This window comes from Cervus elaphus, chromosome 24 (genome assembly GCF_910594005.1).
Source record: "Cervus elaphus chromosome 24, mCerEla1.1, whole genome shotgun sequence".
Classification (NCBI taxonomy): domain Eukaryota; kingdom Metazoa; phylum Chordata; class Mammalia; order Artiodactyla; family Cervidae; genus Cervus; species Cervus elaphus.
Genome location: NC_057838.1, coordinates 56,170,562 through 56,196,154, shown reverse-complemented (window position 1 = coordinate 56,196,154; position 25,593 = coordinate 56,170,562). Strand labels below are relative to the sequence as shown.

At 39.6% G+C, this 25,593-nt stretch overlaps 1 protein-coding gene across 1 annotated transcript in view; it reads right to left on the bottom strand.

Annotated features, from left to right (window-relative positions):
• Positions 1-25,593, bottom strand: part of ERC2 (ELKS/RAB6-interacting/CAST family member 2) — a 981,757-nt gene that overhangs the window by 446,279 nt on the left and 509,885 nt on the right. Inside the window, exon 16 of the mRNA XM_043885488.1 lies at positions 7,969-8,104. Coding sequence (XP_043741423.1) covers positions 7,969-8,104 — 136 coding nt within the window. The remainder of the gene's footprint in view (positions 1-7,968; positions 8,105-25,593) is intronic.

Below are 25,593 nucleotides of genomic sequence, written 5' to 3'. Positions count from 1 at the left end.
TAAAACACTGGAAGTCTTAGTTTGATCCTTGCAGGAAGGATGCAGGAAGCCCAGGTTTGATCCTTGGTCAAGGAACTTGATCCTACAGGGCGCAATTAAAGATCCTGCATGCCACAATGAAAATCGAACATCCGGTATGCCACAACCAAGACTCGGCACAGCCAAATACATAAATAAACAAACATATAAAAAAGCAGACTCTACAAAGCAAAACCTCCTCTCTCCCTAGAAGCGAAGCATACTCTTCCCTTCAGCACATCTCTCTCTAATTCTCACTGGAGATTATAGTAGGATGCACACTGCCTTCCCCTTATCGATTTGTATTTCAGGGTCAAAGACACAAAAGAGAGATAATATTTTAAAAAGAACTCTAATCATCCTAAGCAACCTCCATTAAAGTGAATAAGATTAACATATTTTAGGAAGATTCCTTTTTCCAGCCCCCATAAGCCATCAAGCCCAGTTATCCAGAGCATTCAAGACTCTACTTCCATAATAACAGTCATTTCATGTGACAGATACATATTTCATTTGGCAGGATCTTCTGTCTTTGACAAACATCCACTTTGCTGAGGACTGCTGGAGAGGCACTAATGGACTGTAACGTGAAAACTCTGCAGCAAAGAACAGTGAACCCCACTTTGTCTCCAAGGGGTAATTTAGTAGGTAGATTAGGCAACACTTGATTAAGGGTAAACCTCTCTTTTCCATAGAAATATACTCTGTTTGTACAGAGGGGCTGTATGAAGTGGAGGATTAGGTCACAAATCCTCAGAAAAAAGCAGAAGACGTTTCTCAGAAGAAATACGCAAGTTACTGCACATTTGGAAAAACAAGCAATACTTTATTGGGAGGAAAGAAGAAAAACTCCACATACAACAGTTTTATTTACATGATTTCACTTGGCTTCTTGGAACAGTTTAACAAACGGTGAGCTCCCAAATACATTGCACAGGAAGCCTTGTCACCCTTGACAGTCTGTGAGTTACTACAAAGAGGAACAACTTCAGCTCAAGGCTACTAGAAAGTGATTGTCAAATAAGATTTTCTGAGAATGCCTACAGGGACCTGTTACAACAAAAGTCATTTTTTGGCTCATGAGGGATTATAGTGTGAAAGCAAAACGAATGTCAAAATAAATCCCCAAGAAAAGAAAGCACTTCTGTACTAACCCTGAGTCCCCTGGCCAATGTTCTATGTCCTCCGCAGACTTGCAAATACTTGAGTACTTTTCATCGTCTGAAACCCTGAACAGAGTCTGGAAATGTTGGATGAAGCTTAGTCCACATTTCAACAAAGCGATGGAATTCATCCACAACTTAATGGAACTTCCCCATCTCTACCCATCAAGGTAGAAAATTACAAGACAAAAGAAATAAAGCAACTCATAGTATTAAAAAAAATATTAAGTTCTAATCAAAATTTGAACAAATGTGGGTTTTTCTTAGGTTTATATCTTAGGATGACTTTTTCCATCTTTCCATATGTTGAACAAGACGGCTGAAATGGAGCTTTCCTAAATCACTCTACACCATGTCTATGGAACAGCCATGGAAAACTAGGAACTAAATAATCGTACTTTGACAATGATGAATCTCCTAACTCTGCTGGTCAGGTTTCTTCTAATGGTAGTACTTAGAAGTGTACCATAACACATGAACATAGATCACAGTCAGAGTAACAATTTTAAGCTTAGGGAATTGAACTTAACTCAGTGACTTAGAGAGATGAATGTATAGATATGAGGCTTAAAAATTGCTGCTTACAACACACATGTCCCTCTGTGGGGGGAGAAAAAAAAAAAAAAACTTAGCGAAGCTTGGGAACTTCATAATGAACTATATGTTTTGCTAAAAGTTACGCATTTTTGAGGTTTATGTTGTTTGCTACACTTCCTCTGTGAGCTGATTCCAATTCTAATTGGAGGAGCAAAGTAAAGGAAGTCTCGTTGGAAAAAAGATATGGCTGCACAGAACTGCACAGACAGAAAAATAAAATTGTCTTTCTAGGTTTTTTTATTTATTTTTTAGAATTTTACTAAAAGGACAAGAATAAATGGGAACATTCATTTGCTTTTTAAACTGATCACACTTGGGTTTAACCACTGGCAGAGAAGAAACTTTACAGTTCCCTGGGAACCTATAATTTGGAAACGGAAGCATACAAGAACAGACTTTAGTTTTCAGGCAATAAATTGAAGAGAATTCTGCAGACATACAACAGAAAAGGAACATAAAATATTGGCGTGTGTATTTCTTAGAATGTTAGTTCATTAACTCAATAAGCTGCATAGGGGAAAATGAAGCCAAAATCTACAAAGATGTCCACTGGGATTTCAAATTGGCATATTTACTCAGCAAGAAATAGCTAGAAGTTGTGGGTGGAGGGGTGGGTGGGAAATGCATCCCATTCTGGTAATGACGATTTAGTGGGAATCTCCAGCAAAACACCTTGTTGAAAAACGTCCATGTGGGCTCTAGTGGGACACACAGAAGCCCAAAGCCCCAAGGCCAGACATAAATATTATGCTCCATAATCTGTGTCCTGGGGAACAGTTCTAGAAAATTATACAAGAAAATCACGATCTTTCACATCTTACTTTCACAGACAATTCAACATAAACTTGAAAAATGTTTTAATTTTTCCTCCTTATTGCCCAAAATGTTTTTTTAATGCTTTATTGGAAACTTTCATTTACTGGTGTGTTCTCTATTTCTGTATTACTCATCAGCATAAAATAGTTGTAAAGGATTTGTTGCGTGATACTCCCATTGGTCACTGTCTTCTATATTTAAAAGCTCATTATCAGTCTCTCTGGGAGAAAGCTCTAATAACTGAACCTCACATAGACCAGGTACTCTGCTAGGCTCTTTCATAAACCTCATCTTATTTAACCCACCCATGGAGCCACAGAGGTAATCCCCATTTACAGATGAAAAAAGTGAGAGCCAGAGAGATTCTGCCTTACTCAAGGTCCTGCGCTAAAAATAGTAAGGGCCACTATTTTAACACTGGACAGTTCAATTCCATGGCTCTTTATCTCCCCTTTCCTGCTCTCTTTGCCAATTCTCAAAATTAAGAATACTCTCTATTCCTATATATTGTGGGTATCTCCTCTGAGGAACAATAATTCAAGCTACTCAAGGTATTTTCCAATAACAACAAGAAAAAAAAAAACATAAATACACTAAACTGCCATCTCTCTTCAATGGGTCAGGCTAAGCTAGTTAGTGTACATTCTTAATCTCTACTGATATCACATGAAACCAGTGGGATCAGAGCGTAAGCCTGTGCAATAGAGGCTGCAAACCAACACTCAATTCACCAACACATGTGCTTCACTGGACCCACAGAGTGCTTTAAAAAATTGAACTGATTTTCTAAAATCCATAGATTTCACATAAGATTTTACATTATTATGGCAATCATAAGGTCCCTCAACCCTAACCCACCTTAATGGCAACATCTATTTAGCCAAAGCTTCGTGGTCCCAACTCCTTTCAATGAGGCATGAGTTCTGGAGTTCTCTACAGTCCCCAGCACTCTCAATTACATCCATAGACTAAAGCTATTGCAGCTTCAATTTTTCATTATATTTATGTTATTGTTTTTCTTATAATAAAGAAACACTTTTCCAAACCTTATCTCTTTTTAACAGATTGAATGGCTGGTCTCAATTCTTCACCCTTCCTTCTATCTACTTCTTTACAATGTTCTCTTCTTGGACAGAGGGTACTTCACCAAACCTTGACTATGAGCTTACCCATGTGACTTGAAGTGGGGTGAAAAATCAGTGTTAGTTTAAGACTAGGCCTTATGAGACATAGCATGTTTCAGCTTTCTGTCTTGTGTCTCTGCTACTGTCATAGAAAGTTTTCCTTGGGTTACTGATGCCCCTTCAGCCTGAGCATCAGAACAAATCCATGTGGAACAGAGCTGTCCAGTCACCCACAAAACTGAGTGAGCAATAGACATACCCCCCTAGCTCACTCTGGAGCAGCTGAGCTACTTTGTCTACCTAAAAATCTGTGAGAATAACTATTAATGCTTTAAAGTCACTGAGCTTGGGGGTGATTTGCTACACAGCATTATTGTGGCACTTGCTAACTGATACATCTCCACCAAAAAAAAAAAAAAGCTGAAAGAACCAGACATCATAAGTTTTCCTACATGCAAACCTGTTTCTTATTTACATTAATAGTCTAGACCCTGAAGGCACTTGAGCCTGCAATTCCTGCCATAAAACCATAAACTTAGGAACTAAAGAAGGGTGAGTTTGTGAAATCTTTCTTAATATGACTGCAATTCTAGGTTTGACTGAAATGGTCCAGTTTTTGCTTCTCTCCTAGTTTGGATAATAAATAACATGGTCACGTTATCTACATTCAAATTTGTCTCCGATTTTCACACCAACTGGATGAATCTCTTTGATCTCTTTTTGGAGTCTGATCCAACAGCTATTACTGTTGCAGGTTGTACTTTTACCTAAGATTTTTCTGGATATAATACCTATTTGGTTGGTCAAAATCATGAAGTCAGGGTGTTGAAACATTACAAAATGCTGGTGTAGAATAAATCAAGTTTCAGTCAGTTCAGTTCAGTTCAGTCGCGTCCGACTCTTTGCAACCCCATGAATCGCAGCACGCAAGGCCTCCCTGTCCGTCACCAACTCCTGGAGTTTACTCAAACTCATGTCCATCAAGTCGGTGATGCCATCCAACCATCTCATCTTCTGTCGTCCCCTTCTCCTCCTGCCGCCAATCCCTCCAGCAATAGTAGGTGCCAAACTTAACATCTACCAACCAATCAACCAACCAGCCATCGAAACCAGATCCTAATTGATTGAAACTTAAAGGGATTAGCAGGCTAACTTACAAACAGGAAGTACCTAAAACAACAGTAAAACTAGAAAATCAAGTGCCCCCAGAAAGAAAAGTTCTGTCTTCAGAAGGCAGTAATTACTGCATCTGAGTACATCTGCTTCACAATCCAGGAAAGTGGGAGTTTCACTCTCTATTAACCTTAACCAGAGACATTTTCATCAAAATTAATCGTGATTACTTTTTATTGCATTTCAAATGCTATCCTTTATTTGGGGTGGTCAGGAATGCAACTAAGCAATTCCAGACCATGCTATCTTTTATGAATATGCCTATGAGGTAGTTATCAAGGCCCCTTATGAAAATATTGCTATACAAAAGTTCATGGGCCAAAACAAGACATTAATTTCCATAACTAGACATGTCCTTAGAAAAGAAAAAAAAATACTATATATAGAAAAAAACAGAAACTTTGATGCTCAATACATATCATAGCAGAACTGCACAAATACCCACACACATAATACATATTCTTAAAAATGCTTCTTTTATCTTTTCCTGTTTCATAACCTCTTACGGAAAAACCTGAATGAACTTTCCGACCAACCCAATATAAAAACAGTCAATCACTAACACTTATTTTGAGTACAGCTTGTGCCAAGCACAGTTCTAAATTCTTTGCATGCATTGACTCTTTAGTCCTCACAGTAACTCTGGAGTAGGTGCAAAGATCATACGCATTTTATAGATGAAGAAACTGAGGCTTAGGGAAATAACCTGCTAAGAACATTCAGTTGGTAAATTTGGAAGCTTGAAACTTAGGCATTCTAGCTCCAGAGTCAGCTGAGGAAGATAATAACAACACGAAATCTCTGTGTCACCATGACCGACTGGTTTGTATGTTTTGTACTGTGCGGCCTCTATACGTTCTCTGACAGCTCTCCTGCGTGGTGAGCCTGCCCTACTGCCCCATCCTTTCCATGTCAAACTTAGCTCCAATCCCACCTGTTTCATGAAGTCTCCCTGCCACTCCACAGTTTTCTTGCCTTCCTCTCTTAATTAGAACTCTCACTACTTGAAGACAGTCAGATCTGGATTTGTGTCCCAACTCTGCCACTTACTAGCTGAATAATTTGGGGCCTCCTCCTCCTTCTCACATATCAAATGGGATAGCCGTTAATCTACCCCATACTATGGTTATAATGGATCTCTGTGATTTTATTTGCCCAGCATCCCTTCTGAGCAGAACCCTCTTTCGTGTGAGTGATTACCTGTCCTCAATCTCAGACCCTGTGACTTGGGTGAGGTTGACACTTTTTCTCTAGACTCCAGGTAACCATATAACTTGATCATGGCCTGGCCAATTTATTAATTCTATCCGCCTTCAGATTTCTGCTAGAACTACTCAGAAAGAACCTTTCTCCTCCCCCTGGGGTGACTGCACTTGTAGAATGTAGGCTGAATGCTGGTAGCCATAGTTGGCATCACTGTGGAACAGCCTTCCTGAGAATCAAGGCAACCAAGAGTAGAGCACGCCTGTGAGTAGAATGAAGACAGATTCCTGATGCTATTGCTTGAATACCTTCATGTTATAAGATCTGGGGTCTATTCCTAGAATTTTCAGTTTACTGAGCCAACAGAGTCCCTTTATCCTTCTTAGTTCAACTTGTTGTGTTCCTATGACTTGGAAATAAGAGCCCCAACAAACCCAGCTGACAGAACCAAAGACAGCAAAATACACAGAATACTGAAAAGTTAATAAATGGAATCCACTACTGCTATTGTTTCTCTCCATTTGTTTCTTGAAGGCAGGAAGCCTTGAAGTCAGTTCCATGTCTACAACTTACTAGGATGCTACTTCATACCTTTTCTGAGACTCTAGTATTACCATATATAAAATCACCAACATTATTGTAAGGTATGAATAAGAATACACGTCTGACAAGGCAATCCAGTTCTGCAAATTTTAGTTGTTATCTCAATTTGTAGGTTCCAATATAACATCTCATATGATTCATGTGAGAACTAACACCCAAAACCCTGAGACTGATTTCTCAAAAACACTGAGGAAGCCATGGATTGAAATAAACTACTAGTCCATCCTAAGATGATCCCAGGAGTGAACAAAGGACTTGATGCTACTATCAAGATACCCAAATGAGGCATCAATGTACAGGGGCTTGATTGACATCATCAGGGCACCTCCAGAACACAGAGAAAAAAGAAACTAATATTGACTATGTAACCACCTTGTGACATGTTCTATGCAAGACATTTCCTTGTATTTCCTACTCTGGAATAGTTACTTATTTCTCTTTCGGTCAATTAAAAAAGAGAATTATGAGTACATACTGAAATTATCTAACTTCTTCTATCTCCAAGGAGGAAACCTAATATATAACTAGAGAAAGACACTAATTAATAAGCAGAATTTAACATGAACTCCGGCCAACTAGAACTTGAACTGCTCTGTTTAAAGGCACACTGGAATAAATAAAGGAACTTCAAAGCAAATGCCCTGTTTTAGTTTGAATGTTTTATTGAGCACATGGAGAGAGCTCTTTCAACAAAAATAGGGATGGCTAATGAGGAAAAATTGGTGTTTTCAGTCAGCCAGTTGGTTTCTGAGATAGGGCCATCCATTCAGAGATAACTATATTCCACAGAAAAGACAGAATAATGATCAGAGCCTTGGAGTTTTGAACAAAACAAAACCAGTTCTGTAAAATGTCTGAAATCAGTTTGATGCATCCTCTTCCAAATACCTTCTGTGATAACACCCATACATTTCACTCCTGACACCAAAACAAGTTCAATATAATTCTAAAAGGAAGACATTTCTGTTTCAAGATTCTTGCCAACTCTATAACCGCAGCCCTTACCTTTTAAGGTGAGGCACAGGAACCAAGAGACTGTGTGCAGATTGAGCAAGTTCCACCATAACCTGCCTTTCTTGGGCGCTATTTTGAAAATTATGCTCCGTACACAGAAAGACCTACTGGGTTCCCTGGGAGTACACGGTTAGTGCGGGACTTAGAGCAAAGGTACATCCACCATTTCCATGCATGCTTTCCCACAGCAAGGAGTATATTTTGGAGGGAGTTGATCTCCAATTATATAAGGGTTAAGAGGAGAAGGCTGGACTCACCTGCAAATGCTGAGAGTTGTCAGCCATGCTATCCTCTCGCCTGCGGACTTCTTCCAGTAACTGGGCATTCTTCTTTTTTTCCAACTGTTGATTGTGCTTCAGGTTGGCCACCTTCTTGTTTTGATCCTTCATATGCCTGAGAAAAGTCAGCACAGCTTGGTTAAATTCAACCACTGTTAGATAATGTGTTATCATAAAAGAAGTACCCAGTATAGAATATTTTGATATGTGTTCAGGAAAATTTAGGACTTGAAAACATTCCATTCATTCAACCACAAACATGTCTGGAGCACCCACTTAACACCAGGTGCCAGAATGGAAGTGAGGCTGCTGTGGTGAATGGACAGGTATAGTCTTCACCCTGCTCATGGAGCTAGGAGTCCAGGGGGGGAAGACAGACAAGTACCAAGAACACACAACTTGGGTTTCCATATGTTGAAGGAAATAAATAGCATGCTGTGAGAGATGATGTGATTATATGTGGACAAGCAGTAGGGTGGGGGAATGACTGCAGTCACTGTGGTCAGGGAAACCTCCTAAGGAAACAAGACTATGGGTGAGACTCAAAGGATCCAACCCAGGAGACACTAGTGGAGGAGCCCCTTAGGTAGAGAGAACAAAAGGTGTTATTCCCAAGGCAGGAAAGAGCCCAGTTACTTCTATCAACTGGAAGGCTACAGTGAAGCTAGTCCAGGCAAGGCAGGGGGACAGACAGTAGGAAGGTACAGGGTTGGGGAAGAAGTGAGATGGGAAATGGAACTGCAAAGGTAGGTGGGACTCAGGCCACACAGAGGGCCCTGTGGTCTGTGATGGGGGCATTTACTTTCTTCTAAGTGGTTGCTGTTCTAATTACTATTATTCTTTTGGATCATGTTCCTATTTTGAAATCATAATCTATTACTTTGATTTTAAAATAATAATTACAAGGCTCCAATCAAATACACTGTCATCACTTAGCTCAAGCAGAGTAACACTTTGGCTAATCACCATGTTAAATAAAGCCTGAGTGGTTGGAATAAAAGTTCTTAATGAATCTATAGGATTTCAAAGTGAAAAATCATAAAGCGATCAAGTGAATAAAAGACTAAGGATAGAAGACAGTTTTCTTAAAAAAAAAAAAAAAAGGTGTGTATGTTGGAGGGAGTTACAGACTTCATGTGGACTATTTCACCAGCAGCGTTTAGCAAAACATTCCACAGATTTAGGCAACCATGTCGACAGCAGCTCCCATAAATCTAATCCAACACATGAGGAGACAGGAGGGCAGTACAGAGCGCTCAGGAACAGTGATTCCAAAAGAGGAGAGACCTGGAGCAGAGTCACTTGGGGGTCCCCGGCAATCCCTCTGTGACCTCTCCCCAGCACTGCTGAGTCAGCCACTGTTACTGAGCCCTGACTCCCAACAGAAGGGTATTCAGAACCACTGCTCTTGCAGACTTATGGATGAGATGAGAATTTGATGATAAACAGCAAACATGTCCAGATGAAACAATAACCAGGTGGTAGCTCCACTCAACAAGAAACCCTTATTTCTAGTCCTTATAAAATTATACACTCCCCTACACCCTCCAACGCCAAGAAAATGAAGTTCAAGAGAACTGTTTATTAAGCTGAAAAATCTATTAGAAATCTTGCTATTAAAAATATTCTGAACACTTTAGCTCTTTACAAATATTTACAGAACCAACTGATTTAAATACTTCTGGTGGCACATATTAAGGGGATAAAAGCTCAGGTGGAATAACCATCCTCTTACTCATTATTTGGACTGGATAATCATTGTCTGATAGTTCTCATTTTTAGCAAATACAGTATTACATACCTATGAAGCTATGAACTAAGTGTACACACTAATCTACTTTTAGAAGACTGTCTTCTGGTTACTATGTAGGTGCTAAGAATGACCTCTTGCTTCCTAATTGAACAAGAATATGGAGGTTCCAAAGTTCACACTAAGCCAGGGGAAGCACATTTTCTTGTTGCGTAGGAAGTAAGATCACTAACAGAATGTGATGGAGAGGTCCATAACACTAGTGAGACTGTTCAATTACAGAATATCTTTATAACCAAATATATTTTTTTATTACTTTAAAATCCACACTTATATAGAACTAATTGCTAAATATTTCCCCTGCAAGTACCAGGGATAAATACAATAGATTATTATTACAAACATCATTTGCACTGTTAAAAAACTCCCACATAGTTCTTGAAGCAGTTTGAACATATTAGACCTTATCTCCTGGGATGCTGCAGTGGTTTTTTCAATCCAAAAAGAAAATAAAAAAAAATTCAAAATCCACACATCCCTGAAAGCTTTCCTAAATTAAGAATGAGTAGCTAGGGAAAAAGAGAAACTAAAGTTTGCACTCTGTGATGGAGGCTGATCATCAAATTCTCCAACCATTCCTTCAAATACTGACTTACTTAGGACTCCAGTGATTAGAAAGGTTGGGTTTTGAATGGCACTGCTTAGGATTTGGGCCTAATAAATAGATCAGTTCAGGGTAAGGTGATAAAAATGACCATCTTATCTCTGTACACGTGAACATCAAGAGATACATATACAGTACCTAGTACCCAAACTCCTTGACAGGAGTGCTATGGTTTTCAAATGTATTTCCATGGGTAGAAGTCTTTCTTCGACTGAAAGTTTCCTTGAAAGCTAAATGTGGAAGGAAAAATTGCTCTGCCAGAGGTAGGATAGAGATAAAGAGTGGGGTGGGGTGGGAACAGGTGATCTACTAGACACTCTCTCTTTCAGGTGCCCCTCAGGGAAGCCGCAAGTTTACGAAGCACAGGTCAGAAACAGCAATTTACAGGGTAGGAGGAGAGAGAGGGAGGCAGGTAGATAAGTCATGAAATTTAAAAATTTGAGATTCCTTGAAGAAGAGTAAATGTACCCACAGAAGCTCACTGGAATGAATAATCATAGTGATTTTTACTACCAATAAATTTGACATTTCCAAGAATAGAGATTTGTAAGTGATGTATCAGTCCTTTTACAACCTGCAAGAGTAAATTCACACTGCATAAATCATGCTAAACTCAGTACATATCTCAACTGTCTCTAAATTTAAGAAGGTAGAGCCCCTGGGGGTGCAGATGACAAAGCCCTCGGGTAATACTGCCTCAGAGAACAGTGTCAATGACACCCACTCCCCAAACTCCCACCCACTAGGCACCCTGGCATGCCAAGGCCCTGCCAGAAACTGACCTACTCTATGTTCTAGAAAAAAATGTGGTTTTTGGGAGTGAAATTTTTCTGCAAGGAAACATCATTAAAATATACTCAAGACACAATGTTTCTTCAAAAAAGCAGTTATTGGACCCAGTGGTGAATAGAGGTTAGTTGGAGAGCACAGTGAGAGAGTCCTAAAAATAGGCAACCTAAAAATCTAAAAGTCTATACACACACACACACACACACACACACATACATACATACACAACAGAATACTACTCAGCCATAAACAAGAACAGAGTAATGTCATCTGCATCAACATGGGTGAACCTAGAGATTATCATACTAAGTATAGTCAGTCAGACAGAGAAAGACATTTGTTATACACTATGCTGCCGTCTATGGGGTCGCACAGAGTCGGACACGACTGAAGCGACTTAGCAGCAGCAGCAGCATGATATAACTTAAATGTGGAATCTAAAATATGACACAAATGAACTTATCTATGAAACAGAAACAGACTTGGAGACATAAAGAACAGACTTATGGTTGCCACAAGGAAGGTGGGGAGGGGTGGATTGGGGGTTTGGGATTAGCAGATGCAAACTATTATATAGAGAACTGATAAACAACAAGGTCCTTTTACATAGCACAGGGAACTATATTCAATATCCCGTGATAAGCCATAATAGAAAACAAAAAAGGAATATATATATATATCTATATATAGATATATAGATATCTATGTGTATAACTGAATAACCTTGCTATACAGCAGAAATTAATATAACATTGTGAATTAACTCTATCTCAAATAAAATAAAATTTTTTAAAAGGAATGAAAGTCAGAGAGAACAGAATCCTGCTATTCTCACTAAAATAGTCCATCAAATTAGAATTAAAGTATTCTCTAAATTGCTGTTGAGAGAGCATTATACTTTCAAAACTACTCATTCGGTTGAATGAATGCTTGCATTGATGTCATTGTCACTTCTCTATGTTAATATATATCTAACTGATATGATAATAATGTTTGAATTTAGAAACCATGTGAAATACTTTCAAAAACCTTACACCTTCTCTGACACTCAAAGTAAATATTACTTTCACCAGGTTTGAGATCTCTTTCATTTATTTAAACTTTTAGGATTTTTAGTTCTCCTATCTTTAATATCATATTTTTTCCCACTTATCAGACTATCAGGGCTTAGTATCTTTTTTCTTTTTCGTTCTTCCCAAAGGAAAGGAAATTGTTCTCTATTATGACGTACCCCAGAATATAGGGCAGGAGATGCATATGTTTCTCTAAGAGCATGTGTATTTTTGCATATAAACTAAAAGAAAGCTTCCTTCTTTTAAAATCCCCACAGAAACAATATGTCTGTCATTTTTTAATCCACCTGGTCTCAAAATCTTTAAATTGATAACATTCACTGTTGGAGAGGATTCAGGAATCCAGCTCCGTCATATGTCGCAAGTGTCATTTAAAAAAGCATTTTTAGGAGTCAATTTGTGTGTATCCACCGAAGTGTACATACCTTTTGCCCCAGCAAACCCATTTCTAGGCAAGTGGCCTACAAAAATGCTTGCATGTATGCACAGATATATGTGTGCAATAATTTTCATATCTTTGCAAACATGAAAATCTGATAAATGCCTAACTGTCCATCAGATGCTTTTGAACTGTGGTGATGGAGAAGACTCTTCAGAGTCCCTTGGACTGCAAGGAGATCCAATCAGTCAACCTGAGAGGAAATCAATCCTGAATATTCACTGGAAGGACTAATGCTAAAGCTGAAACTCCAATACTTTGGCTACCTGATGCGAAGAACTGATTCATTGGAAAAGACCCTGATGCTGGGAAAGATTGAAGGCAGGAGAAGGGACAACAGAGGATGAGATGGTTGGATGGCATCATTGACTCAATGGACATGAGTTTGGATGAACTCCGGGAGTTGGTGATGGACAGGGAGGCCTGGCATGCTATAGTCCATGGGGTCGCAAAGAGTCGGACACAATTGAGTGACTGAACTGAACTGCCCATCAGAAGGAAACTAGCTGAAGAAATCAAGTACATTCATATTATAGAATCTTAAGCTAGCTAAAGACATTCAGGCAAAACTGAAGTGTGGACGTGGAAAAAATTTTCAAGACATATTGTTAACCAAATAAAGAAACCAGGTTGCAGAATAATACATATAGTCTGATCCTGCTGCTGCTGCTGCTGCTAAGTCACTTCAGTCGTGTCCGACTCTGTGCGACCCCATAGATGGCAGCCCACCAGGCTCCCCCGTCCCTGGGATTCTCCAGGCAAGAACACTGGGGTGGGTTGCCATTTCCTTCTCTAATGCATGAAAGTGAAAAGTGAAAGGGAAGTCGATCTTACTTATGTTAAAATATAAAAGCCTATTGGGATGTATACATGCACTCATATTGAAATAGCCTGTATATATACTCCTGGAAACTCCACCCCAGTCTGTAAACAATAGTTATCACTGAAGAAGGTATTGAGATTGAAGAAGCAGGAGCTTTCACATCCTACTGTATTTGTGTGTATGTGTTTAAGTGAGGTATAAATACAGACAAGGAAAGGCACAGATACCAAGTGCACAAGTCAATGATTTTTGACCAGTCAAAATACAGAACCTTGCCATCCCCTAGCCTCATGTTCCTTTCTTCCCTCTGTTACAAAGTAATCTCTACTCTAACTTCTATCTACATGTATTTGTTTTGCCTATTGTTGGACTTCAAAGAATCATATGGTATATATTCTTTTGTGTCTGACTTCTCTCAGTGTAGGATTTTTGATATCACTCAAAATGTTGTATGTAAGTTCCATTTTATTGCTGAATACTATTCCATTACTATGAACATACCACAGTTTATTTAGCTATTCCCTTGTTAAGTGGATATTTGGGTTGTTTCTGATTTTTTTTTAAAAGAATAAGATTGCAATGAACATTACTATACCAGTTCCCCGCACCCCTCCACAGCGTGGACATACGTTTTCCTTTCTCTTGGATAAGTAACTAGACGCAGGTTTAACTTGAAGTGTAAAATGGTACAACCACAATGGAAGATACTTTCTGAGTTATATGAATCTTCCAGGAGCAGCTGCAGTGCAAGGACTAGTACTATAAACTCTGGAGCCAGACTGCCTGGGTTTCCACTGGAAGTCTAGTAGTTTATAGCTGTGTGGCCATACACAAATTTCTTAACCTCTCTGTACCTCACACATGAAATGGGAATAATTGTGTGTAATTCAGAGTTATTGTGAAGAGGTGATGAATTTCATAGGCAAAATGTTTAGACAGACTATAGGATGTTCCCTCTCTCTCACACTTAGTTTACAATACGAATGTAATGGTGTCCTATGCAATATTGTGAACACATATTTAGTGTCTTGCTCCTCACACCAGAATAACAGGTATTCCAAATACCTCAGACAATGTACTTTGGAATGCATTATTACACCCCTTTTGTCATACATTTAGCTTCTACTTGTGATTTCCTTAATAAGATAAGTTACATTCCTGGAACCTTACCCTAATAGAAGTGTTGCAGGAAGGTCACGACAAGCCTGGGTAAGTGAGCTGGGATCCTGAAGCGACTGCACAAGTAGATGGGCCACACACACACATACACAAATGATGAGTACTGCATGCTGAATTTCCCATAATAAAAGTTTTTACTTTTAACCACTGAGATGATCCCATTTTTTTTAAAAGCTTGTAAATACCATTCAGTACTTCAGCATAGCTATAAATTTTAGAAAGCTGTCATAAATATTCTAAAGATATTTTTAGAGCATGCATAAATGTGCTGAATATCATGAGCATGATATGCCTTCCTTAAAGAGAAAAGTATTTGGCCAGTTCTGGCTACTTGAATCTCACTCTCCTCCCAACAGAAGGCAACAAGTAGGATCAAGGTCTTAGGACTTAGTTCCAGAATGAGCCAGATCTCTTGAACTTTGCATTTTGCAGCTTCCACTCAAGAGCAGCCTACCAGTTGGGCCAGGAGCATTGATGACTGCCTAGGCCCTTACCAAAATCCTCCAGCAGGATGCCCACTATCTCCTCATGCTCCCTTCTTGGCTTCCCTCCTCAGTAGATTCCCCCTCCCCTCCTTACCTCTGGTCCTTTCTCCCTTCATTCCCTGGCAATGAATACCCTCCCATCTCCCTCTTCTCTGTTCCCACCTCTCCTATGGTGTCTGGGGCTGCATGAGGATCCAGAGATAAGGCTACCTCAGTTAAAGCACATGATGCCAACATAACTTAGACTGACATCATTTATCATGTACTAGGACAGTCAGGTATACCATGAACCTGATAATATTGCTAAAGAAAGAAGGGTTAAAGGCAAGGGGTTGTTCAGATTTGAAAACTTGAGAAGTGGAGCTTCTCAGAGACAACGAGAGTCTTAACTTTTCACCTTAGAGTATCGGACTCCACCAGCAAAATTGTCCTTGGAGGAGAAGATTCTATATGTCTATTTCTCATTCAGCCTGAAGAAACAGGTGAATCATCTGAGACAAAGCAGGTCAAGAAACAAGATCTTAAGATGCCTAAGACCAATGACTTTGCTGCCAGATTGGTTGTATTCTCATCACAGAGGTGACACTTAGAAAGTGTGTGACTCTGAGCAAGTTATCTCATGGGGGATGGGAGGCATTAAATGATTTTGTAAGCCTAATGTTCCTACAACAGTCCCTTGAACATAGTGGATAATTTATAAATGCTAGCCTGAACCCTCTGACCCAAATAACACTCTTCTAAAGTGTGTATCTATTTCCCTCACCTCATTCGCCAACAAGAGCCAAGAAAACCTAGAGAAAAGCTTACAGAGCAGAAGACAGTCACAATTAGCAAGAGAAGGGTTTGTTTTTCTACAGATATTTCATGTAGGAGAGGTTTCAAAGGGATGACTTCTCTCAACTGTTCTTTATTCTAGCCCTGCAGAATCTCCTCACCCAAAGTATCAAAGGAGCACTACCTTAAGTATGAATGGAGCCCAATGACTGACAGCCTCATCTCAAGACAAGAGATGATGGGGGCCTGTTAGAGAAGACCCCAGGGATAGAAAGCAGAGAGAGGCAACCCTTTCCGATACCTCCTTGCCCTCCTCTAGATGTACTCAGTAGGACTGTCATCAGAGGAAACTCAAACAGAAAAGGCAAGGCCTTTTTTTCACCTGCTTCAGAAGTCAATGTTCAATCCATGGGCATCTATTAATAAGGCACTCTTTCATCAAGCAGACTATACAATACCATTGTAAGGGTCACATGATTACCTAAGAAGCTTGGCTCTTTCTATTGGCTTTGACTACTAAATAAATTTCTTATCACTTGATCTCCCAGGTAGGTATGATGACCCAGAGGGCATGGGCTGGTCATGCAGGTCTGAGAATGAGAATTCTTCTACAAAGAAGAATTCAATCTCATATAATGAATATTAGTTTATTGTCAGTGAAATGAAACTCAGATACAGTAAAAAGAAATAAAATAAAACTGGACCAATGAATATAACAGGGCATTAGCTGGTAAAAACACAGTAACAAACTAGAGTTCTCATTCCTATAGTCATTCTTGAAATTAAACTGAAAGTCTAAAAGGTTGAATCCAAAAGAAATGAGCCTTGTTTCTCTTTCTTAATTTATATTCAATAGGTACTTTTAAAAAAAATCTACACAGTTCACAGCAGGCTGATGGCTTGTCCTCATTTATGCTGCTTAGAAAAGCTTTCTAAAGACTAAAAATAGGGATCAGCAAACTTTTTTCCATAAAAGGCTATATATAGTGAATAACTTATGCTTTGGGGGCTATGCAACCTTTGTAAACAGTATTCAGCTGTGTCTCAATTTTGTCATTGTAGCATGAAATAAGTCACAGATAACATGTACCCAAATGGGTGTGACTATACATGAATAAAACTTTATTTATAAGAACAGGTGGCAGGGCTGAATTTGGCCCATGAGACAGTTTGCTGAAGCCAGGAAATGACAATCACAGCAGCAAATGCTCACATCCCATGATGTGCTCTAGGCACTTTACATACACTAGCTCACTTAATCCTCACAACCCTATTAATCAACTCTCCTTTGATTATTCTTATAGCTGAAAGTTACAGAGTAACTGAGCAGCAGAAGCAGAATTCTGAATCATTCTGGCCCAGAGGCTACCCCCAGCCCCTTAATCTCTGTGCCCTGTCAACCAGCTGTGGAGAATGTCCCAGAACTCCTTCACACCACTGTCTCACTTTCTCTTCTCTCAAGCAGCCTCAAAAAGCTCTAGGGAGGAGAAACAGACATGCTCAGGATACAATCTCTGTTCCATGGTTCAGCTACTTTAAGGCACACCATTCCAAACTTCACAAGATGCTGAGAAGCAACTTGGTTGACTGTTAGAGAACTAGATACATATGAGGTAATTACCCAAGAATATTAGCTTTCAGCCAGGGGAGCTCTGGAATGGAAGGTGGGAGCTTAACAGCTTTAGACTTCATGGGGGCAGTGATAGTTACTGAAATAAAGACCCAGCTAGGAAGCTGAACACAAAACCAACAAGGACACCATGCAATTTCCCGTTAATTTCCGGTCTCTGGACCCGTTAACCTCAATGTGGCCATTTTTGAACAAATGATTAGCTTTTATGGATGAGTCTACCTCCACAAGTAGAAATGTTTAGTGTATTTCATATCCTGGGACTTCACTGCCTCATAATGAGCTTGGCTCTTCCTCCCATACAAACAGACTTAAATCAAGACTAAGAGTTGGGAGATGATAAAATAAGTGAAGATAAAAGTAGAAGTTCAACAAAAATGGAAAGTAAGAGAAACACAAAGGACCAAGGACAACTGCAGATAACAGGTAACAGACCACAGGACAGAACTTCTGGGACCACGGGTGCAAAACCAAGAAAGGACCCAGACCTAAGATGAAAACTCCTGCCTGTTCCCGCCAATTTTCTCCTTGCACATCATTTAGTTCTTTTCAAATTAAAAAAAAAAAAATGAATCCGAACACTTTAAAAACAAAACGTTTGTATAACTGCCACAATTCCACAGAGCATTGTTTTTTTATAAAAGCCTCCAACTCCACCATTAGACACAGGAACATTAGGGCCAATTTGGTAGGGTGTCAGTTGTATTTACAGTTTGGGGTAATATAAAAACATATGGAAACTGTGAAAATTGACCCCCAGGGGGCTAATGTCTGAGGAAACCAACATTCCACAGTCTGGCCAGAGGTTGGGGGCGATTTGCCCAGACAATATACAGCCAAAGCAACCTATGAGCACAGGGGCACTTCATGTATGCAAGACCTATTTTTATTGCATTCAACCTGGAATTGGCCTGTAGAAGCCCAGACATAAAATAGAGTGAAGGCATAAGAAGATAAAAATCTTTTATGCTGATTTTCCAAACCAGAGTACAGGAATAATGTGTTAGAGTTTATATTACTTCCTATCAGAAATCAATGCTAAAATATTGCTAAATAATAAAACTGCCCTCGTTTCCAGATGTCATAGCATGTGTCAGGCACTGTGCACTATAAAAATATAATTTTAGTTTAAACAACATCCTTTTATAGATAAAGAAAACGAGGCTTAGAGAGGTTAAGTACTGACCCAACATAATACAGTTAATAAGCAGAGGATCCATAATCCGAGCTATCATTTCTATGATGCCTAAGCTCATGGTCTCATCTAGCATGCTATATTACTGTACATTATTATGAGAGCTTTGCCACAAAAGTAAATGGGTCATTCTGGATATATATATATATATATATATATATTTTTTTTTTTTTTTGAGAGACAGTCCTTTTTTTTTCTTTTCCCTAACAGGGAGGCAAAGCACCAGCCTCAATAAGTAAGTTATACTCTCTTTAAGATCTGGACCATCTGAGGCACAGCTTATCAGAACTTCCCAAGGATAGTTTAGACTAACACCAAATCAGTTTTCCCCTGCTGCCTAACAAATTACCACAAATTTAGCAGCCTAAAACAAACACTTATTTATTATCTCACAGCTTCTGTGAGTCAGAAGTCCAGGCACAGCGTGGCTGGTCCCTGTGCTCCTGGTTTTACCAGGCTGAAATCAAGATGTTAGCCAGACTGCATTTCTCATTTGTAGGCTTAAATAGAGAAGACCATACTTCCAGGCTCATTCAGGTTATTGGAAAAATTCCTTTCTTTGCAGCTGTAGGAATGAGGTTCCCAGCTCTTCACTGGCTGCTGGCTGGAGCTGGAGGCTGTCCGCAGGTCCAAGAGGCAGCTCATCGTTCCTTGCCATATGGCATTCTGCATAGTCAGTTCGCATAGCTGTATGATTCTCTGAGGCCAGCAGGAGAACCTCTCTCCTCAATCTGCTAAGGAAGACTCTTACAACAGGAGTGATATCCCATCATCTCTGCCATATAACATAACTATTCAAAGAGGCGGCATCCATTACTTTTGCCATATTCTATTAGCTTCATATAGGTCACAGGTCCTGCCCACACTCAAGTGGAGGGGTTATTCAAGAGTGTGAAAACCAGGGGACAGAGGTCATGGGGACCATATCAGAATTCTCTATATCTCATGTGCTACCCAGAAGTTTTTTTTCCAGTTATGGAACCTTTCCATTCTGTCCAATACAGTAGCCATTTGTCATGTGTGGCTGCTGAATAGCTAAAGTGCAGCTACTACAACTATAAAATTGACTTTTCAAGATTATTTAATCTTAGTTAATTTAAAGTAAATAGTCACATGTGGCTAGTAACTACCATACTGGACAGCAGATATTTGGACATTAACCAATGTCCAAATTGCATGCTAATTTTTTTTTTAACTTTTTAAACCTTTATTTTGTTTGTGCTAATCTTTTGAATGATTTCCCAATCTTTTTACTGCCAATATCAGATATTTCTTGGGGACTACTTACTTCTACCCAACAGACTTATTTTTTTCCATTTCCCAAACTTCTTCCAAAAAATCTTCACCAATGTAACCTAAGGCATTTGGAAGGCCTAACTTATGGCCAATGAGGGGTTATGGAAATTTACGCATCCTCATATTTTCCCAAGTATTTATCCCCATGACAACCCACTGCAAAAATAAATGCATGTTCTTTCCACTCTTCTCATAACTCAAACCTCTTGTAACTCTTAGTCTAATGTCAATGAGTAAAACAGAATCAGTGGTGAGTGGTAGACAAAGTGAAAATCAATGAAGGATATCCAAATGGCAGAATTACCATCAAAGAGGGTGCAAGCCACTTCCCTCCAACTGTATGAGAAGACAGAACAAACCACTTCCCACACAACTGCCTCAACACAATTAACCACTTCCAAAATCCATCACTGCAATGCCACCTATTTCAGTTTCATTTGGTGATGTTTTTCTTCACTCAGTGATTTACAGAGAGTGCTCTGGCACCACTAACTCTGGAAGACGTTAATAACTGTTAACAAAACAAAAACAGAAAACAAGAAAAGAAAGGCTAGGCTTCAATAAGCCTTGATGACAGAAATAAATATGAACTAGCTTCTTACGCTGTAGGACTTTTCAGAGCCTTTACTATTATAAAAAGTGCACTGTGAATACAAGTAATCAGATCTGATAGACAGAGTGCCTGAATAACTATGGACACGGTTCATATAGGAGGCGGTGATCAAAACAATACTAAAGAAAAAGAAACGCAAAAAGGCAAAATGGTTGTCTGAGGAGGCCTTACAAATAGCTGAGAAAAGAAGAGAAGCTAAAGGCAAGAGAGAAAAGGAAAGATACACCCATGTGAATGCAGAGTTCCAAAGAATAGCAAGGAGAGATAAGAAAGACTTCCTCAGTGATCAATGCAAAGAAATAGAGGAAAACAACAGAATGGGAAAGACTAGAGATCTCTTCAAGAAAACTGGCAATACCAAGGGAACATTTCATGCAAAGATCGGCACAATAAAGGACAGAAATGGTATGGACCTAACAGAAGCAGAAGATATTAAGAAAAGTGGCAAGAATACACAGAAAAACTATACAAGAAAGATCTTTATGATCCAGATAACCATGATGGTATGATCACTCACCTAGAGTCAGACATCCTGGAGTCCAAAGTCAAGTGGGCCTTAGGAAGCATCACTATGAATAAAGCTAGTAGAGGTGATGGAAATCCAGCTGAGTTATTTTATATTCTAAAAGATGATGCTGTGAGAGTGCTGCACTCAATAAGCAAGCAAATTTGGAAAACTCAGCAGTGGCCACAGGACTGGAAAAGGTCAGTTTTCATTCCAATCCCAAAGAAAGGTGATGCCAAAGAATGTTCAAACTACCTCACAACCACTCATCTTACATGCTAGCAAAGCAATGCTCAAAATTCTCCAAGTCAGGCTTCAACAGTATGTGAACTGTGAACTTCCAGATGTTCAAGCTGGATTTAGAAAAGGCAGAGGAACCAGAGATCAAATTGCCAACATCCACTGGATCATCAAAAAAGCAAGAGAGTTCCAGAAAAACATCTATTTCTGTTTTATTGACTAAACCAAAGCCTTTGACTGTGTGGATCACAGCAAACTGTGGAAAATTCTTCAAGAGATGGGAATACCAGACCACCTTTCCTGCCTCCTGAGAAATCTGTATGCAGGTCAAGAAGCAACAGTTAGAACTGGACATGGAACAAGAGACTGGTTCCAAATGGGGAAAGGAGTACGTCAAGGCTATATATTTTCATCTTGCTTATTTAACTTATGTGCAGAGTACATCATGAGAAATGCTGGACTGGATGAAGGACAAGCTGGTTCAAGATTGCTGGGAGAAATATCAATAACCTCAGATACACATATGACAACACCTTTATGGCAGAAAGCAAAGAGGAACTGAAGAGCCTCTTGATGAAAGTGAAAGAGGAGAGTGAAAAAGCTGGCTTAAAATCAACATTCAAAAAATGACGATCACGGCATCTGGTCCTATTACTTCATGAAAAACAGGGAAACATTGGAAACCATGACAGACTTTATTTTCTTGGGCTCCAAAATCACTGCAGATGGTGACTGTAGCCATGAAATTAAAAGATGCTTGTTCCTTGGAAGAAAAGCTATGACTAGCCTCAGTTCAGTTCAGTCACTCAGTCATGTCCAACTCTTTGCGACCCCATGGACTGCAGCACTCCAGGCTTCCTTGTCCAATACCAACTCCCACAGCCTACTCAAACTCATGTCCATCGAGTCAGTGATGCCATCCAACCATCTCATCCTCTGTCGTCCCCTTCTCCTCCCTCCTTCAATCTTGCCCAGCATCAGGGTCTCTTCCAATGAGTCAGCTCTTCACATCAGGTGGCTAAAGTATTGGAGTTTCAGCTTTAGCATCAGTCCTTCCAATGAATATTCAAGACTGATTTCCTTTAGGATGGACTGGTTGGATCTTCTTGCAGTCCAAGGGACTCTCAAGAGTCTTCTCCAACATCACAGTTCAAAAGCATCAATCCTTCAGCACTCAGCCTTCTTTATGGTGCAACTCTCACATCCATACATGACTACTGAAAAAACCATAGCTTTGACTAGACAGACCTTTGTTGGCAAAGTAATGTCTCCGCTTTTTAATATGTTGTCTACATTGGTCATAGCTTTTCTTCCATAAAGGCAAGCATCTGTTTATTTCATGGCTGCAGTCACCATCTTCAATGATTTGGGAGTCCAAAAAAATAAAGTTTCTCACTGTTTCCATTGTTTCCCCATCTATTTGCCATGAAGTGATGGGACCAGATGCCATGATCTTTGTTTTCTGAATGTTGAGATTCAAGTCAGCTTTTTTCACAGTCCTTTTTCACTTTCATCAAGAGGCTCTTCAGTTCCTTTTTACTTTCTGTCATAAGAGTAGTGTCATCTGCGTAACTGAGGTTATTGATATTTCTCCCAGAAATCTTGAATCCAGCTTCCACTTCATCCAGCCTGGCATTTCGCATGATGTACTCTGCACACAAGTTAAATAAGCAAGATGAAAATATACAGCCTTGACGTACTCCTTTCTCCATTTGGAACCAGTCTCCTGTTCCATGTCCAGTTCTAACTGTTGCTTCTTGACCTGCATACAGATTTCTCAGGAGGCAGGAAAGGTGGTCTGGTATTCCTATCTCTTGAAGAATTTTCCACAGTTTGTTGTGATCCACACAGTCAAAGGCTTTGGTTTAGTCAATAAAACAGAAGTATATGTTTCTCTGGAACTCTCTTGCTTTTTTGATGACCCAGTGGATGTTGGCAATTTGATCTGCCTTTTCTAAATCCAGCTTGAACATCTGGAAGTTCATGGTTCATGTACGTTTGAAGCCTGACTTGGAGAATTTTGAGCATTACTTTGCTAGTGTGTGAGATGAGTACAATTATGGGGTAGTTTGAACGCTCTTTGGCATCACCTTTCTTTGGGATTGGAATGAAATCCAATCCCAACCTTTTCCAGTCCTGTGGCCACTGCTGAGCTTTCCAAATTTGCTGGCATATTGAGTGCAACACTCTCACAGCATCACCTTTTAGGAGTTAAAATAGCTCAGCTGAAATTCCATCACCTCCACTAGCCTAGAAAGGATATTAAAAAGCAGAGACATTACTTTGCCAGCAAAGGTCCATCTGGTCAAAGCTATGGTTTTTCCAGTAGTCATGTATGGATGTGAGAGCTGGACTATAAAGAAAGCTGAGCACCAACGTATTGATGATTTTGAACTGTGGTGTTGGAGAAGACTCTTGAGAGTCTCCTGGACTGCAAGGAGTTCAATCCAGTCAATCCTAAAGGAAATCAGTCCAGAATATTCATTGCATGACTGATGCTGAAGCTGAAACTCCATACTTTGGCCACCTAATGCAAAGAAGTGACTCCTTGGAAAAGACCCTGATGTTGGGAAAGATTGAAAGCAGGAGAAGAATGGGACAACAGAGGATGAGATGGTTGGAATGCATCAACAACTCAATGAACATGTGTTTGAGCAAGCTCCAGGAGTTAGTCATGGATAGGAGTGCCTGGCATGCTGCAGTCCATGGGGGTTGCAAAGAGTTGGACATGACTGAGTGACTGAACTGAACTGTGAATCTCCAAAAAGGGACATAGTAGGATGTTCATTAGACTTAACTTGATGCAAATCCTTTCCCCCCAAGATCTTAATGCTGAATTATTGCTCTGAGGTACACAATCTGAGAAATAATAATGTTAAACAGAGTTTCCCAAACTTCAGTCATTAGTGTATCATCTCACTGATTTTTGTTACAGCATATACTTACTATGTAACATTTCTCTTTAAATGTTTTTCACTTACATACCTTTTAGCCTTAGATTCATTCTAAGCAAGTATTAGTATAATCATTTGTTTGACCTGCAAGCTATGGATGTTCAGTGAGAAGAGGCATAGCTAATAAAATACATAAATTTTCTTCTGTACTACAAGCATCCTAATTTTTAAACATGCAATTAAAAAAAACGAAGATATCAGTTGGAAATGACTGATACAGCATTAAAAACCAAGAGGAACAGGAACTATGTCTCTGTCTTTCCCATATGGCAGGTGAGATTACTGAGATTATTGCTCAGAGCAGTTCAGTGACTTGCACACACTCACTCATGTCTAAGACCTTCAGTGTCATTGGGGGTTGCCAGCTGAGATACAAGCAGTTAGGTCTGGTTGCCACTAAGCTGGTCCCCAGGCTTCCTCAGTGAGAGCTTCTTGAAATGTCTCCATGTTGAGTACTAAGGTAATGCACCCTCCACTGTAATTCAGCATCTTCATAATCCCCCGGAGGTGTAGATGGTTGACCTTTGTTTTCCCCTTAAGAAATTGTAGCCCCAACCAACCTGGAGATTCTGCTTGAAAGCAGAACAATGCCTTTCTTTCGCTTTTCAAAAGCAGTACCAACAGGCCATCCAGGCTGAATCAGGAGGGCCCTGGCTTAGCTCCAGTAGTTTCATCTAGTGACAAATCCAAAGTGACAATGGGACAGAATGACTTGGCACCTGACTGCATGGGTTCAAAATGCAGATGAACCATTTTTTCACTGAAGGACCTACAATTACTTTTCTTGTTTCCTTATCCACAGAATAGTATATTAATAGTAAAACTACACTCAAAGGAAAAATAAGAGTGAGAAAAGGCATGGAGAATGCCTGACATACAGTAAGGGATCTATAAACACCTTAGAGTAATTTTAATGATTAGGAAAATAATAACAACAGTAAAAGCGGCTTAGGTTCTCCATACATCTAGGCTGGCTTACTATAGGAACAGACACCTTTGCTCAGTGACACCTGTTAAAGGATACTGTGTGCTGGACAAAGTTTCTTGAAAGAAGGCCCACATACCCTCAACACCATGCCCTGGGACTTCATGCCATGAAGATGGAACCTATCTGAAGTCCTGGGTTATCTCAGTTTTACCATTAAAAGTTCAGACCTCAGGAGGCAGTGTGACGGGGTTATTGAAGGCTTCTGGA